General features: G+C 35.9%; 1 protein-coding gene across 1 annotated transcript in view; it reads right to left on the reverse strand.

The window, feature by feature from the left end:
* Slc15a5 (solute carrier family 15 member 5) overlaps positions 1–17,745 on the reverse strand; it is a 106,478-nt gene that overhangs the window by 25,673 nt on the left and 63,060 nt on the right. The window contains exons 7-8 of the mRNA XM_010616029.2: positions 8,766–8,954; positions 1,059–1,190 (exon numbers count right to left, since the gene is read on the reverse strand). Of these exons, the coding sequence (XP_010614331.2) occupies positions 1,059–1,190; positions 8,766–8,954 (321 nt within the window). The remainder of the gene's footprint in view (positions 1–1,058; positions 1,191–8,765; positions 8,955–17,745) is intronic.

The following is a 17,745-nucleotide window of genomic DNA, read 5'->3' on the forward strand; positions in this document are numbered from 1 at the left end:
TTTTTTTTTTTTTTTTTTTTTGTGTGTGTGTGTGTGTGGCATTCGGATTTGAGCCCAGATTTTTCTAGTTTCTGGCCCATTTTTATTTTATTTTGAAACAGGACATTGCTAAGTTGCCTAAGCTGGGTGTGTACCTGTGATCTTCATGCTTCAGTCTCCCAAAGCAGTGGAATTAAGGTGTGTGGCATTAAGCTTGGAAAATTATATGTGCTTGTTATGAGACCACAAACCAACACTTTCTGTACAATATTTTACAAGCACAACATAAGTATTTTTGAAAGTAGAGAGGACTAACTTTGTGATATTTTCCGTAAAATGAGTAAATGTAAATTGAAATGAAATTGAAATGAAATTGAAATAAAATGAAGTGACATTTTACAACAAATTAAAAAATTCTCTGAATTTAAAATGCAGCCAAAGGCATTTTGCTGTGACTGCTAGCCATTGTTGTCATCCCATCTGATTTTTTTCATCCAGACATATAATTTAAGTGTAACTGAAGACATATAACTTTGGCATCTGTATGAAACATTTTTAGATTGTTTTCTCTGTCCAAAATCTCTACTGGAATAATCTTCCAAGATCATTTATTGTTCAGCTCACAGGCTCTCTTTGGTGGCACAGACAAGATTTCTGACAAATCCTGAAGAAAACAGATCACACAGGTGCCACACTCTCCTACTTGTGCTCAGGCTCTAATGTTCTGTGACCATCTGTGCTAGCTATGAAGAACTATTGCCGGTGGGCTCGTGAAAGATCTAATATGAATATGATATGACTGGTTTGTTTTAAAGCACACTAAAGAAAGACAGCAGACAGGGTCTCATGAGAAGGGACATTCTGTAATTACCTCCTCCTATCAAAAGAAAAACAATTCCCAGAAATTAATGAATACAGCAAGAGTCTATTTCCTATCTGAATTCTATCTTAATTGCAAAAGTGGATCAATTAAAAAAAAAAAAGGACCACACTGGCAAAGCCTCTCTCTTGAGGTTTTGTCTCCCAGTTCCCTAGTCATGTAATCAATGCATATAAGCCTACTAGGAACCTGTTTTTACCTTCTGAGAAGAGATAAACCAACTTTACCAGCAGTGCTCCTGTGTAACAACCAAAGCCATTGAAGAGTGTCAAAAAATTCATAGCAGTTCTTCTGATGGTGTGCGGAACAGATCGCCATACTATTACAGAAGCTATGAGAAAAGCAGAAGGCCAGAATTCAGAACATTTGTCCTAAGACAATTTCATAGATAGCATTCAAATGAATATTGATTATGCATCCAAAGAAAATTCACTAATGTAATCAGATCTTGGATTGGACTTTGTTGAGGTTACTATAGTAGGATATTGTACATTTTACAGATGTCTTCAAGGAATAAAAGATGACAAAATACTCTTATACACTCTGAAGAGAATATGATTACTTGGCAGTTGAGTGTTCTAATACATTCACCCATATTCACTCCTCCAATTTGAATATTTCTGAAAAATTTCAGATTGAGGTGAGGCTTATACTAGACAATATCACGATCATCTGTCAGTGACATCTATGACTCTGTGATTCTATGTAAATCATTAGGGTCCTTACAGAAAAGTTACATCTGTCATATGAAATTTGTACAGAGGTTAAGAGCATGGGCTTCTGAGTTAAACGAGAATGAACTAAAATCTCAGGTCAGTCATTTACTGTTGTGATTTCAGGTCAGGTACTGAAACATTTCAAGCCTCAGTGTAACTCTCTCTGAAGTGGGAATAGTATTATGCACTTCAGGATGTGCTATGCTGATTACCTGCTATAAATATGTAGAAAGTTCTGTATGTCATGCTGAGTTGTAGGTAGTGAAGAATGCTTTTCATTTGCTTGTTTTTGTGGTATTAGGGATTAAACCCAGGGCCTTCACACTGAGTGGCACCCCAAGGCCTTTTTGTATTTATTTGGAGATAGGGTCTCACTAAGTCATTATGTTGTCCAGGCTGGGACTTGAGCTTTTGTTTCTCCTGCCTCAGCCTCCAAGAGGGATTGAAGGTGTGAGCCACCATGCCCAGTATGGTCAACGTCAGCTATTTTTAACAATATTAATGTTACCAAGTCAAATAATTCCTACTATGCAAAGCCTTGTGCAAGGCCCTTAATGTGTTAAGCCATTTAAGGAGGAAATGCTTAGACAGAGATAACAGCTTCAGCACTGGGTCTCTGAAATGGTTCTATTTTTCTTAAGCTGTCATTAGAGTAATGGTAGCAACAGTGGCAGAAGTTTGAATAGAAATCAAAGTTATGGGAGAGATTTTCTTAAAAATTTCAACTAAAATTAATCTTTTCTGAAATCAGAAATCAAAGATAGAAACAGATTATCTAGTTAATGCTGTGTAATGCTGCACTTACCATATCACATATATGTTACAATATACATGACAATTTCAGTGGTACAAATTAAAATAGTCTATATTCGTTATGGTGTGATATATGGCAGTTACCTCAAAGTTATGTAGCCAGGAGGAAAAGGGTATAAAAAAAGAAGAGAAAAATTTAGGCATGAGTTGGAAATTGTTGAAACTAGAAGACCGATACTATACATGAGATTTTATTTCTAAATAATTTCTATTATATATATCCAATAAAAAATTTAAAATGTATTAAGTAATATCAACAGTCTAAATTGAGTGGTTGAATTATTGGCTTTCTAATTTTCTTACTGTTTTCTGCTTTGCAAATTTTTCTACAATGAGGCTGTAAGTATTATAGCTCATTTTTAAAAGAAAAGATAATTGAAAACAAATATAAACACTAATCCTTTCCATTCCTTGTATATACAAAGACATAAATCTTCTTTTCCTTTCAGCAACATTTCACTCCTGGTTCACTTACATTTTAACATGGGGAAATTCTGTGTTTGCTCAGCATTTTTAAGTAAACTTACTGATATATACAAAGCAAATGTATGAATGTACCTTCTTGAACTCATATAGCATTTCTGTTTTACTTTCTGTGTGTCCTCCGTGTGTTTTTATTTATAAACATTTAAGGGAGCCTCTAGTTTTTCTCGAGGAAAGGTGCCTAACGCTGAACAAGGGATTCAAAAAAGGCGTAAGTTTGTCTTTCTGAAATTTTAAACTCTGGAAGGACAGAGAGCTGAAATGTTACATTACACAGAGATGCTGAACAGGTAGCCAATTCCACAATACTGATTGAAGAGGAAGATGGTAATGATGATGATGGTAAATAAAGTAATGGAGAGAAGGACTTCTAATTTTGGTGGCCAGGTGCCGTGGCCCTTTTGTGTGGGCCTAGTCACCAGCAGGAGCTCAAGGCCAGGCTCTGAGCACTTCCGGGAAGGCCCACAGGAGAGTGTGCAGTTACACTGAAGAGGCCGAGGACGAACTGATTCACAGTTATAAAGGGACTTGGCTCATGAACGTCCCTCTCCATCAGTACAAGGAGACAAACAGTGGGCAGAAAGAGTAAGTAGGCCTATTTCTTTCTCTGAGAAAAAGCAGAACGTACGAGCCCATTATTACTCTGCTAGTTAATTATTAATCTTATGCTTTTCTCTTGCTAGAACTTCTGGTGCAGTGTATAATTCATGAGCCCACTTTGCCAGCTCCCTGCCTGCTGGTTAATCTCTCTTTGGTGTCATTTTAGTCGTTTTTTGAAAGCCTCCAGTTCCCTTTTATAGGACTTAGCTTTTCAAGTCCTCAAATCTCCATTTTTCAGACATCTACTTGTATGTTCTCATCTTTTCCAACTTTAGCAATCATCAACTTGATGTTTTATGTCCTAAGATACATCTTGTAGCCCATTATAGTATAGCTATTATCAACAAGTCAGACACTATACTGAAGTTTCCATTGTACTGTGAAGAAACAATGAAAAGTATTCAAACTGTGAAAGCTGGTCTTCTCACCAGTAAGAACTCCACATGTGCCTCCAGGTAATGGCTAGTTACTGTTTACAAGGACAGCATGGCCCAGCACAGATGAAATCTATAAAGTCAAGGGCCACAATCACCTTCTGAGGGCATCTGATACTGGGAACTCATGGCTGGAATTCTTCACTCTAGTTTTCTTAAACCATTAAAACTAGGATTATTGTGTTTGGTGAAAAACTATTTTAATATGTGGAAGAAAAGCACCACAACCTCTGATAATGAACTTTACCTTGTGGTCACCTTTGGGTTATCATTCTTTCCTTAGTATCTCATGTTATCATCAGATTATGTTATTTACCTTTCTTTTGTGTTGTCGTCTACTAATCTAGGACACTTTCCTTTATTTCTTAAAGTTGGCAGATCCTTTCTCATCACATTCTCCAGTACAGCTCATATGAATTCTTGGGAATATTAAAATACATGCAGCACATCTTTCTAACTTCCTACCCTTCTAAATCTTAGCTTCTCTGTTTCTTGGCCTCTTATGTCCTTGTATTCCTTTCTGCTTTAGCTTCTACTCCATTCACACCCACAGTCACAGACTATGTACCTTGTGCCCCAGATCAGCAGTGGCCAATCATGGCCCTTATAAAAAGTATGTCAACTAATATTCATCAATAACTACCACCTTTCCATGACGCCAACTTCATTTAGCCCTTTCTGACTACCATCTTCTAGCTTTCCAAGGTGGTCTCTATTCTAACTCAATCACTAACATCTTCATTGACAGAAATTTTTGTCTGTCTCTTGGTGGTGGTGGTGGTGTGTGTGTGTGTGTTTGTGTGTGTGTCTGGAAATTGACTCTAGGGCCTGCTTATTGAGCTGTTATATTTCTTGCCCTTTAAAACATTTTTTATTTTGAAACAGTATCTCCCTAAGTCACTCAGATGGGGCTTGAACTGTGATACTTTTGCCCCAGTCTTCCAAAAATCTGGGATTAGTAATGTGTGCCATTCTGACCAGCCTTTTTTCCCCCTAATGTGTTTAAAGCTCTCATTGTAGTGTTAGGCGCTTTTAGATACACACACCCACACACACATGCACACACACAGTACTTTTTTGAAAAACCAACACGAGTTCTGAGATGGCTGAAGTATACACCACAATTAATAAACAAAACATATAGTTTAAAAAGTTTTCTACTTTGGTCTTCTTTTTCTCACATCTTCAATGCACAATATGGCTTAGATGGGTAGATGTTCAATGAAATTTGTGGGGTAATACACCCAGTTTTCTTATTCAATGCCATCAATGTAGGGCACTGTCAATAACTTGAAAAATATACTTTTGCTGTGCCATATAGAACTAGCTGTGTGTTTTGTTTGTTTAAATAAAAACATTTAATAGGTGATACTATTAAGTGAAATAAAAAGGACATACATGTGTAAATACCAAATAGTTTCTCTAGTGTGAGAAACTGAAAGTGTAAATAAGGACTAAAAGATATAATAGATAATTTGAAATAGGAAGAAAAGGGGCAAAGGGGAAAGAGAAATGAGGGGAAAGGAAAAAAGGAAGTAGAATTAATATGAGAAAAATGAAAAAATGGAAAAAAGTCTCTGTAGATAAGGACAGAAGGGTTGACGGGAGGACAGGGGAATGGGGAAGAAATAAGAACCAAGATGAGGCTGGGGATTTAGCTCAGCGGTTCGGTGGCCTGCCTTGCAAGTGCAAGGACCCATGTTCAATCCCTGGTACCGGGGGAAAAAAAAAAAGAACCAAGATGGATTATGTAAAGTTGTAAATTTCCATGGATGAATGTCATTATATTGCATAACTTAAATGTGCCAATAAAACTGATTAGAATAAAAAGCCCGATTTATTGCTATCATACTCTATGTGCATGAGAAGCACAAAGGAATATAAGGGTAAACATGGAGAAAAAACCCTGACTTCAGGGAGTCTGCATTGTCCTGGTGAGTGGCAGGCAACACGTACAAATTATAAATGAGGGAGAGAGAGAGACGGAGGGAGAGAGAGAGAGAGAGAGAGGGACAGACAGGGCACAACAGAATAAAACGCGATGAGATAGTCAAGGAAGCATCTCCAAAAGGAATGATTTGAGAAAACTTAATGAGAAGAAGTCAGTTTTTCAAACAGAGGGAATGGAACTCCAGATGAGGAGAGAAGCAAGTTCAAAGTTCTTGAGATAGGAATATGTTTGCCACCTTAGAAACACACTAAGTTTTTAACAAAGTGTTCAAAAACCAGAATATAAGAAAATATAATTGGAACAGTATACACAGGCCAAATTGTTTGGAGCTTTATTCACCACAGTGTGGAATTTGTCTCTAAGACTCTATTGTGGAATTGTGGGCCTATGTTTAGGAAAGGCCAGGCTAGCTTTTTCTGAGAGAATGGACTCATAGGTGGGACAGGAAGCAAGGGGCAAATGAGGAAGCTCTAGGACAATCAGGGAGAATCAGGGATAGAGGAATGGTGCTTTAAATTGGAAAATTACAAAAGGAATGGCAAGAAATGGACAGATTTAGAGCACATTTGAGTAATGATTAAAACATGCTGTTGGAAGCCGGGCGTGGTGGCTTACGCCTATAATCCCAGCGCTCTGGAGGCTGTGACAGGAGGATTCCTGTGAGTTGGAGACCAATTTGGGCTACCTAGTGAGTTCCAGGTCAGTCCCAACTACATAGTGAGACCCTGTTTCCAAACAAACAAACAAACAACCCAAAAAACCAACCAACCAAACAAACAAAACACCATGCCGTTGGATTAGAAAGAGGAATGCAGGATGACTCAGCAAGAGAGCCAGTTCTGCTCACATTGCTGCAGTGCCAGGTTCCCGGTATTTACACCACAGTGTAACATGTGGGGAGAAAGACGCTGCAAATGACTGTGGCTCTACAGTATTAATTCATGCAAAAGAGTTAGATAATGCAGTGGTAACTCACATGCTGCATACATACTTTGGTACTCTGCTTTTTGCTTTGTATAATATATTTCACTCTGTCCTTGGACTTTGTGTGTGTGTGGGGGGGGTACTAAATGAAACTCAGACCCTCACGCATGCCTGGCAAGCGCTCTACTGTTGAGCTATACTAGTCCTCAGGTGATCCTTTGCACAACTCTTCCTCACTGTATAAATGAGAAGAAAAGCTTGGAGGTGTAGAATAATTTTCCCAAGATCTCAACAATAGTCAGTGGTAGAACTAGGTCTGTCCAACTTTGAGACCAAAGAGCTTAACATTACACAGTGCCTCACAGGGGAAATACCAGATCTTGTAGTTCAGAACACTCAAGTCACATTTTATAGCATTTGATTTTCAAGGAATGGCCGGTATTCCCATTGACTCCTGCTCTAATGGTACAACATAAGTAAGAATGATAATTATTTCCACCTTAAAGACGAAAAAGGTGAAACTTGGGGGCTAATTGAGCTTCCAGGGACACATAGGCAGTAACTGCAAGTCTTGGTCTTTGGTGCCTGACCCTTAGAGCAGATTTATATTTGACTTAGTTTTATTCAGTTTCCTGAGAGTAAAAGGATGGACTAAGTGATTTATATCACATGATATGTCTTTTTAACAGCTAACAGTTGTAACTTTTGGCTTCTGTATGTTGAACCACTATTGCTAAGCTGGCTAAGAATTTCCTCACATGTTCACAAATTACTCTACTGTGATTTTCACTACTTCCAAGAATTTTCTCAAAAGGTCATCACAGAAGGTCACAAAGGCTTGAGTAGTGGTATTTGTTTACATGTCTTTTGTATTCCTTGTAAATATTAAACAGTGATGTCCTCATCATAGAATCTCACAAAATAGCTGGCAAAATATGTGGAATGACAAAGTCTGATGCAATATGTATATGATTATCTATTGATATCATTATATATGTGACTATAACTATACAAATTTAATTAATTTTATTTTAATGAATTGTTTTGGTATAAATATGTGTAAATATCTATTCATTAGGTATATTTTTAAGAAATTTGAAAATAACTTTGAAGATAATAGAATCATTGAAGATTTTAGACATAAGTAAAATGACTAAAGTTGTCATTTAGGATCATTACTCTGAAGATTATGTGCTGATTCATAGAATGGGAAGAGGTTAAAAGGAGCGCGATACTGTTTTCAAATATATTCTCAACAAAGTAGAATGTGGGCTTGGATTACAGTTAGGGCTCCCAATGCAGGAAATTATATGGAGGGTGGAAACATAAGATATTGTATATTTCACTTATAAATTTATGTACACACATCACTGCATTACATAAAATTACTAAAACACCATGATACATTTTAAAGTGGCTACCTTAATATAAGTGATCTATGTAATCCAGAAATGCTTGCTATTTGATAATCTTATTTTAAACTTATCTTATGAAAGATTAGTGATCATAGTTAATCTAGTGTAATTTAATTTAAAAACACTGAGTTATTCAGGAAAATAGGGTCAATTTTTCATTCTATTTGCATATTCATGCACTCTCAAAGTATATTAAATGCCATTTTGGGAGGAAATATATACAGGTACATTTCATATACATATTTATCTATGAGTGAGAGGGAAGGAAGGAAAAGGGAAGAGAGGAGATGAGAACTTTCATTTAAATGTGTTGGAGTTGTTTTCTAGGTTTTAGCGGTGCTTTTCTTCCTGTCCTCTAACCAAAATGCCTCTAATCAGGTTAGTAAAGCTTTCATCCCATCAATTTATCCAGGAGGAATTAATAATGAAGAGAAATGTAACATTTTACAAATGAGAGTGATACTTAGGTCTATCTAAAGCACGATAGGTTATCTCCGGGGCGTGAGCAGGCACCCCGCCATTTTGTTTCTGTTGAGATGATGAGCTCTGTGTAAAGGTTGAGTTACTCACAGGCTGGGTTAACCAGGGTTTCAGCCACACCGAGTAAAACGTACTGAAGAACCAGATGAAAGCCAGACATGGAGGAAACGGTGAGAACTTTGCCTGAGAGAGGCTGTTCCATGGGGGGAAAGTGCTTCCTGTGTATTTCAGAGCAGCCAGCTACCATCACCGATAGCACAGCAGAAAGATTTCCAGCAACTACAGAAAGGATGCAAAAGAAAAAAAAAAAAAATTAAAAGAGCTAGAGCCAGGGATCAGTGTAATAGGCCATAGCACACCGTAGGCATTGACACACAGGGATGTTTCCTCAACATTTGTTTTTGGCCCTTGAGGTGTTCAGATGCCCACTCACTCTATTCTATGGCCTCTGCAAGGGCTAAGTCTATTTCTCTTTGGTCCACTCACTGCTTATCTGACCTCAACCCAGTTATTTAAGCTCATTATTACTTTTCACAGCTCTCAGACAGAGTAATGCTGCTTAATTTGTAGGGTGGTTGTGAGATTTCAAAAAGATAATGTTATGGTATTGTTATTATAACAGTTCTTGGGAGCTCTATTTTGTTTTGTTTTGCTTTCTGATTTTTGTTTATTGGTACCGGGGATGAAACTCGGGTCCTTGAGCTTGCAAGGCAGGCAGTGGAACTACTGAGCTAAATCCCCAGCCCTCTGAATAATATTTTAAAAGACATACTTGAATAAAAATGATTTGGGGAAAATTAAAATAGTATATTCACGTAGTTTTAATTATTACTTTAAAAGGATTTTGAAATTATTTAAAGGTATTATCAGCTTTTAGATTTTTATCATTTTACTGGTTTTTACAGCAAAATTAAGGCACTCATGAGAATATTAAGGTCTACAAAATTTGTTTAGAATAAAATCTTTAAAGAGGGGCATTAATGAGGTGAAGATAAACCCGAGCAATCATTCAGATATTAGTCAAACTTTTAAGAACCTTATCTAGGACATTTTGGTTGTAAAAGGTAGGAGTTTTGTTACAGAGTTTATATCTTCTGCTACCATTTCATTTCCCATTTCATCATTCACATTACTGGAATCCTGTTGTTGGAGCAGAGAGAAACGTGGGCTTAATGGAATTTACTTGAAGTTTAGAGACAGTCACATTTTGCTAACTTGCATAAAGTTTCAGATAAGGCAAAGTTTCAATTCAGAAAAATCAATCTAATGTTTAAATAGCTTTGTGTTTGCTTTTGTTGATGAACTGGTAGGTAAATTTTTTAATTATATCTCAGCATTTAAATGAATCCATAAAAGGTACTCTTTACAGGGCCCCTAACAAATGGAAAGTATTCTTTTTCAAAACTTTGAAGAATTTTTAATTTATTGCTATTTTAAATTAAGTTGTATAACATCCCATTCATAATGAAGTAGAGATTATATAAAAAATATGAATTTCATCTGTTGTCTGCCTTTAAGATAAAGTTCATCACAAAAGTACATCTGTCTGATGACTTAGAATATTATAAACTCATCAGAAGGGGTACTGTATTGTTCGGCTTTTCGTTGCTATGACCAAAAACCTGAGGTAAACAACTTAAAAGATTTATTCTGGGAACAAATCTTTTGTAAATAGGAAGGGTTGGTTGAAGGGGTTGAAGGGAGGGAAGGGAAATGAGAAAAAAAAAGAGCCAAGATATGTTATGTACAGGTACAAATTACTATGGTGAATGTGATCATAATGTATACCTAAAATGTACCAATAGACTCAATGAAAAACATTTTTCCTGGCTCATGGTTTCAGAGGTTTCCATCCATGTGTGTCTAGCTCCATTGTTTTTAGACCAGTAGCAGGGCAGAAACACCATGGCAGAAGGGCATGGTAGAGTTCAGCTTCTCACCTCACAGCAGCCAGGAATCAGAGAGGATGGGAAAGCAATGAAGAGAGCAGAATAGGACTGGAACAAAGATATATCTTCCAGGTTGTGCTCCCAGTTACCTACTTCCTCCAACCAGACCTGCCCACATAATAGTACATTCAACCATGAACTCATTAATGGATTATTTCATTAATGAGCTTAGTAGCCTCGTGATCCGATCACCTTCCAAAATACCCACCTCTGAATATGAGAGACTTCTAGGTGTCATTTCTGATTCAAACAAAAAGAAGTGCCGATATGTCAATCCAGTTTAATGTTCACTCTGTTCCTGTTATATGCAAGGGCAGTGTGCTAACTACAGTGGCAGATAGAAGAGGAAAGTCTGTTCTCAAGCATCACAGACTCATATTCCATTGTGGAATACAAAAGAAGAACGTATTTCCAGTTCAAGAGGAGAGAGACATCATTTTATGCTGTGAAGAAAGAAGAGTTTGGTGTGAAAAAGTGAATGCACCATTGACAGCACAGCAAAGGCATAGTGCTGTGAAAGTGTCAGACAAATTTTCTGAAGGGTGAGAAGCTTAAGTTACGTGGCAATCAAAGAAGAAGATAGATTAGGGTCAGATCAGAAGAGGCATTTAATATACTTCAAAGGAATTTGGAAATTACTCTGAAGATAACAGAATCATTGAAATTTTAGACATGAGTAAAATGATTAGTATTGACATTTAGGATGATTACTCTTGAGATTGTTCGCTGGTTGGTAGACTGGAAAAGACATTGGAGATAGGAAGATAGGAAGTTATGAGAATAATGGTTGAGTATAATTGAGGCTTGAGTTACAATCAGAAATTCCACTTCATTGCAATATAAGGAAGGTAGAAAAGTAAGATGCAACAGAGTTCACTGATAAAGCCATAGTAATTGAAGCAAAGAGCAAGGAAAAAGCCAATGACTGTTAATATAGAAAAGTAAGATGCAACAGTTCACTGATAAAGCCATAGTAATTGAAGCAAAGAGCAAGGAAAAAGCCAATGGTACTGTTAATATGAGACCTGGTGATTGGAAAGATGAAGGGAAAACAATATAAATGAGATTCATATGTAGATATAGACAACATGAATTTAATTTTGGGTTGAATTAGAGGTTCAAATGGGTCATCTAAATAGAATTGCTCATAAAACAATTGAAACTATGAATCAGTGTCAGGAGATTAGTTGAATCAAGAAAGAATGATTAATGAATCATCTACTTAGAGTGGGTGTTTAGGGTCAGATGAAATTAAAAGAGGACTTGGACAGAAGAGAAGAGACTTTCATGTAATACTTTCAAATGTAATTGCACTTGGAGAAAAAAAAAAAAGAGGTAAAACTACTGAATGAAAGGCCAGGAACATGGGTAGTGTTTAAGGGAAGGTTTCAAGAAGGAAGACATTTTAAAAAACAGCGCTTTTGATCTTTCCCTTTAATTCTTCTCTTTCCCTCTTTTCGGTCTCCTTCAAATTTGGAGTTATGAGACACCTTTCTTTCGCTTGATCTCCAAATATCATTAAGTTCTATAGATTTTATTTACAATGTATATTATAAACCAAAAAGGTAAATGTAGATTGAATATTAATCTTTAACTTAAATTCCTTCTGTATATCTCTACCTGGTTTAAAGGAAACCCATAATGTTTACTATCCTGGATGGTCCCACCATCCTGGTCATTTCACTCTAATTGCTGGCTATATACTCCTGTCTGACTATGTTTCAGCTACATTGATTTTCATTATCTTTCTTGAGTATATTAAACTCTATCCCACCTTAGGGACTTTGATGTGCTCTTCTTTCTTCCTGAAACAGTTTTCCTTAATTTTCCCCTGCCTGGCGCCCATTTCTACTTTAGATATGCACTGTATTCCCTAAAGTAGATTTTTTCCTATTATTCACTTCATAAAATCCATTGGTTTCACTATACTTACCACAACTTGAAATGAAATGTGTTCATTGGTATCATTCCTATTTCAATGAGTTGATCAGAAACTTCATGAGAATTGCAACCAAAATTGTTTGGTACCAAGACATATGCCCATAGTAAGCAATACACATACATAGAAATGATTAAATGATCACAGATTTAAACATTTTGAGAGACAGGAAACAGTAAAACACACAATAAATTAGACTTTTTACATTCGGCAGAACTTCAGGATGAAATCAGAAAAGGTCAGGGCTTCCAGTATTAGTGAGTAGTAAGTATGTGTAAGTAGTACAGGAAAGAAGAAAGCTTTGAAGATGTGGGAGGCTTTTTTCCTGCTTCTTTTGCAGAGATGATGAGCTAGTAGGGGTGAGCCAACAAGGTTGTAAGAGGAAGAAGTAAATATGTAATACAGAGATATCTGGAAATAAATAAGAGAAGAGGAAAGATTGAGAGACCCAAAAGTAAAATCAGAGTGAGGAAAGACAAAAAATAATCCTTCGTAGGACAATAACAGTACAGGTATTTTAGAATTCAGAGAACACTGAGGAATGGAGAAGTGAGTGTGTGGAGAGACGTACAGTATGACCTTGATCTTTCAACTTAGAGAGGCTGTTTACTGATTCAGAGCTAGTGATGGGGATGAAATGGGGAGAACAGGGGAAACATTCAGCAATCCCTGTTGATGGGTTTGACTAAAGATGGAGGCTGTGGTGAAATTAAATCTGGTTGTTGTGATTTGAAGCTTCTGTTGTTTAGCCCCCCTTTTACTTCCTCATAGGGGTAGCTGAATTACTTTCTACTTTGCTTTTGAAAGAGTAAACAATTAGAAGGATAATGAACTATACAAATTGTTTACAGAATTTAGATTACTTTTTAAAATGTTTTCATTAAGGGATTAAGGCTTTGGAGGATTTTTATTTCTTAACACATAAAAAAGGACAAACATTCTTAATGATGTTTGTCGATTCATGATTAATCAGGGTGAGTGCATAGATAATGGCTAAGCGTCTCTCTGATTGAATGATCTCTCCCTTGCAAGGGTAAGGCTGAAAATGGAGAAGAGGGAACAATTTGAAATAACATGACTGGTTCCCTGCAAAATAATTTTACAGAGAAGCCCACCTTGATAAGTCTCACCTATGTACACAGTGATACTATTATGTCCTTGTAGTCAGGCAATCATCAGTCACACTATTGTCTTAGATAAGTGGACAAGTGAAGGCTATTTGACATTTAAGAAGAGCTTCCAGTATGAAAAAGACAAACAGGAAATAGGGATAATCTGTAGTCTGTGTCCTCAGAGAGATGAGATAAGTGATTTCATCTACAGAATCTGAAGTTTCTGAGGAACAGGAATGATGAGAAATCTTGAAAACTAAATTTGGCTGCTGCTGTCACCTAAAACTTGGTAGATTGCTTGGAGGTTAAAGACAAAGACATCAAGAAAATACAGCAACAAGCAAAGGGGAGCAAAGGGGAGGGGAGAAAGGAGAGAGGGGGGAGGGGGAGGGAGGGAAGTAGGGAGGGAGAGAGAGAATAAGATAGCAGCAGCAGCAACAATAGCCAAGTCAATAAACCAACTGAAGTCAAAAAATTGAGAAATTTACTGGATTATGTTAGGAAGGTCCAACATCTGATCAATAGGAGTTTAAAAAGGAAATATAAAGAAAATAGAAGGGAAAAATTTTTTAAAAATAGTAGATTTTTTTTTCTTATTCAAAGGGTCCTTCTGGGTCAGCAGTTTACCAAGGCACGACAATATGAAATTTTAGAACATCACGGACACAGAGGAGGGTCTGCTATTCAGGAAAACAGCGTATACAAATAGGAGGGCTTCTTGGGAGAGCACTGGACTTTTCAGTAGTAATTCAAGTCACTTTTAAAACTTCTTTCAGAATTGAGGGCTGGGGGTGTAGCTCAGTAGTACAGCACATGCTTAGCACATGTGAGGCCCTTGACTTGATTCTCACAAAGAGAGTAACATCTTTTATCACTTGAATTCTATTAACATACTCTTCACTTAACTAATTTAAGTAATCTGTATAAAGAAAACCATAGATATGTCTTTTGATTGTTACTTGTGCTTGAAAAAAGGTTTATATTTTATCCAGAAAAATTTATAGTATTTTTGGTAATAGTTTACACTAGGGTCTATAATTTTTGTTTTCTGTAAATGGCCAGTAATAAAGTTTTAGGCTTTGTGGACCAAAAGAAACATTGAAAATATGCAGGTACTATATGTATTTAACAAGAAAAAAATAACATTTTAATGAATCAAATTCAAATAATATCCATGAAGGGATGATAAAACTTTACTACACATGGCATTCAAAATTAATGTTTTCTATCATCAAATGAACTGCAAATGCTCACCTGTGAAAAGTGTTCTTTTCTTATAGCTCATAGAAAAACAGATGGTAGACCTGTTGTCTGTACACACGTGTGAACCAAGGTGAGCAGTCCTTTGGGCCTCTTCTGTCTGATACTCAAAGTGTGTGACTGTCTAATACTATAGTAGCATCTGAGAGCTTGTTAGACATGCAAAATCTCAGGCTTTCCCCTCTACCCAGAACTGACTCAGAGCTTGCATTTAGACTTGAGCCCTGGATTACTCTGTGCTTAAGCAAAGAGCACTTTCAAGCTTAATCTAGCAAAATCCAATGAAAGATAGCCCAGAAAGTTTCGAGCAAAACACACATATGTAACTTATTATTATAGTGAGCCCTCAAGTTACAACCAGCCTGACATATGAACAGTTTGGGTTAATTAGGTTAATGGAAGAGTCATCTGCTTATTCATCTATAGTATGTACCCAAGTAAACATCTAGATCTCAGCTGTATTGACTTAAAACCAATTTGAGTTACAACCAGCCCTTGGGAATTGATTTAGTGCATAAGTCAAAGGTCCCCTGTAGTCCATTTGTGCTGTTAAAATGAAATACCCAGGACTAATTTATAAAAACCAGAAGTTTAGTTTCTTGCAGTTTTGCATGTTGGGAAGTACAAATCAAGGCTCTGGAAGGTTTAATTATTTGGTGAAAGTTATTTTCTCTGCTTCCAAGATGGCTGCTTAGACACTGCATCCTCCAAATGGGAGGAAAGTTATATCCACGCATAGACGAAGGTGCAAGTCAAAAGCAATAAACTCTCTCCAGCAAGTCCTTTTATGAAATCATCCAATCCCATTCAGAACCAAATCACATTCCAAAGACCATGCTTCCCAATACTGTCCTATTAGGGATTAAGGTTCAACCTGAATTTTGGAGGGGACAAAAACATTGAAACTATAGCACTCATTTATCTAGGTATTTTAGGGCAAGACATATTGTATCTGAAGGATCTAGATAACTATGTTTGCTTTTTATTTGCTTTTGGACTCTGGTGCCAATGAAAAATGACTTTTTTAAAAAAATTCAAAGGAAATTAGATTCCAATTTAAATTTTATCCACTCAACTTTTAAATTCTTAACATGTATAAAATCATAACACATCCAAAGCAGAGAATAGTTTAAAGAATGCCCACATTTTAAATCTTTTACAGATATATATTTACAAGATAGAACTGCTAGGTCCCAAATGGGATATTATATTCAGATAAATAATATATGTTTCAATATTGGCTATGTGTTTACAAATTTATGAGGGTCTTGAAGCTCCTATAGTTCATTCTATTATCCTACTATGTAATAATTTTCTAAATTAGAACACAATGCAATAAAAGTCAGAATTCATTCAGACATTAAGGTTGCACTTGCCATTTTATCTTGAAACAAAATCTAATATTAAAAACAGATACATTAAGATTCTTTAAATATTGACTAAATTTGTCCACTGAAGAACTATGATGTTTCTAGGGTAGCCTGATGTATGAGTCTGTCATATGTAAGCTCATAACCAGAAGTGAAATTCTTTTGAGTCCTTGAGAAATTCCTCTGAGATTCATGATTTTGGAAAATTCCCTATTCCAGAACACCATGTGAAAACACACTGGTGTCCCTGTTCCACTCTACAGAGACAGCTATGATTTTACTGTAATATATATTTGCTGCATTTAAAGAAGATATTTCTTGCTCACTGTAAGATAGTATATATTTTTATTTTTTAGTGGTGTATTTCTACATTTAATCTGAGTGACTTTCACTTTTTTGTTTTTCTTTATACCAGTAGAACATTTGTGTTTTCATTTCTGAATATGGAAAGGTAACTCATTTACATAGAAATCAGATACACATGTATCTCCATTAAGGATCAAGTATTATGCAGATGGTGTATGAGATTATTTACTTCACCTATAATTTAATTCCAATTTGATGTTAACTTTAAGAGCTGAGAACAATAATGTGGTTTAATTAAATGAAAACAAATGAAAAATTGTTTTGTACTAGATACTTCTAAGTTCCTTCTATTGAGTATTTTTCAGTGGGTGTATATGATAGTATGATGTTTCTTGGGAAAATTTTAAGTTTGAAAGCTATATAGAAAAAAGGTAATTTTGCATGAGATAATCCTGCTGTCAATAAAAGTGACTGGATCTTTGACACAGCTTTTAGTTTATGAGTCACTTTGGTTCCAACCAAAAATGGAACTAATAGAAGATACTGGTTATGTATAAAAAGCTTTGGCTAATGTGTATCACGAAAGACTTTTAGTTATGATTTGAATTTTCTTTACTTTAAAGGAGAAATTCATATAGATATTTGAATATATATCATCTGCATTTCAGTTTAAATGATATTTAAAAGCCAAGACAATTGCTACCTACTCTGTTGTTCACTTCTTTGTGTAATACTTAATAACAATCTCAATGAGATTAATTTTAGTTGGAATAATACTCATGTGTGTTAGCTCTCCTGAAGGCTGCATTCAGCAGGATTTTGATTAATGTTAAGGAAAGGAAAGGCTTATGGTGTAAACATTTTTAAATCCAAGAAGGCTAAAATGAAGTACATCCAATTATAATGGAGGCTAAATCACAATGATATCACTAATTGTATGTTTGTAGTGAATTTAGGTTTACTTTTAAATGGATAAATCTAAATGAGAGTAATATTAAGAAAATATAATCTGGATAAAATATTCAGCGTGTATCAAGTCTTTGCCTTTCACAGTCCTGAAATGTTTAGAGATGTTTATTTTTTGGAGTCCCTTTTTGATAGCTGATCCTCTGATGTACTCATTTCATCGGGCAA

Source organism: Fukomys damarensis, unplaced genomic scaffold (genome assembly GCF_012274545.1).
Source record: "Fukomys damarensis isolate Sample0158 unplaced genomic scaffold, DMR_v1.0_HiC HiC_scaffold_19, whole genome shotgun sequence".
Taxonomy (NCBI): domain Eukaryota; kingdom Metazoa; phylum Chordata; class Mammalia; order Rodentia; family Bathyergidae; genus Fukomys; species Fukomys damarensis.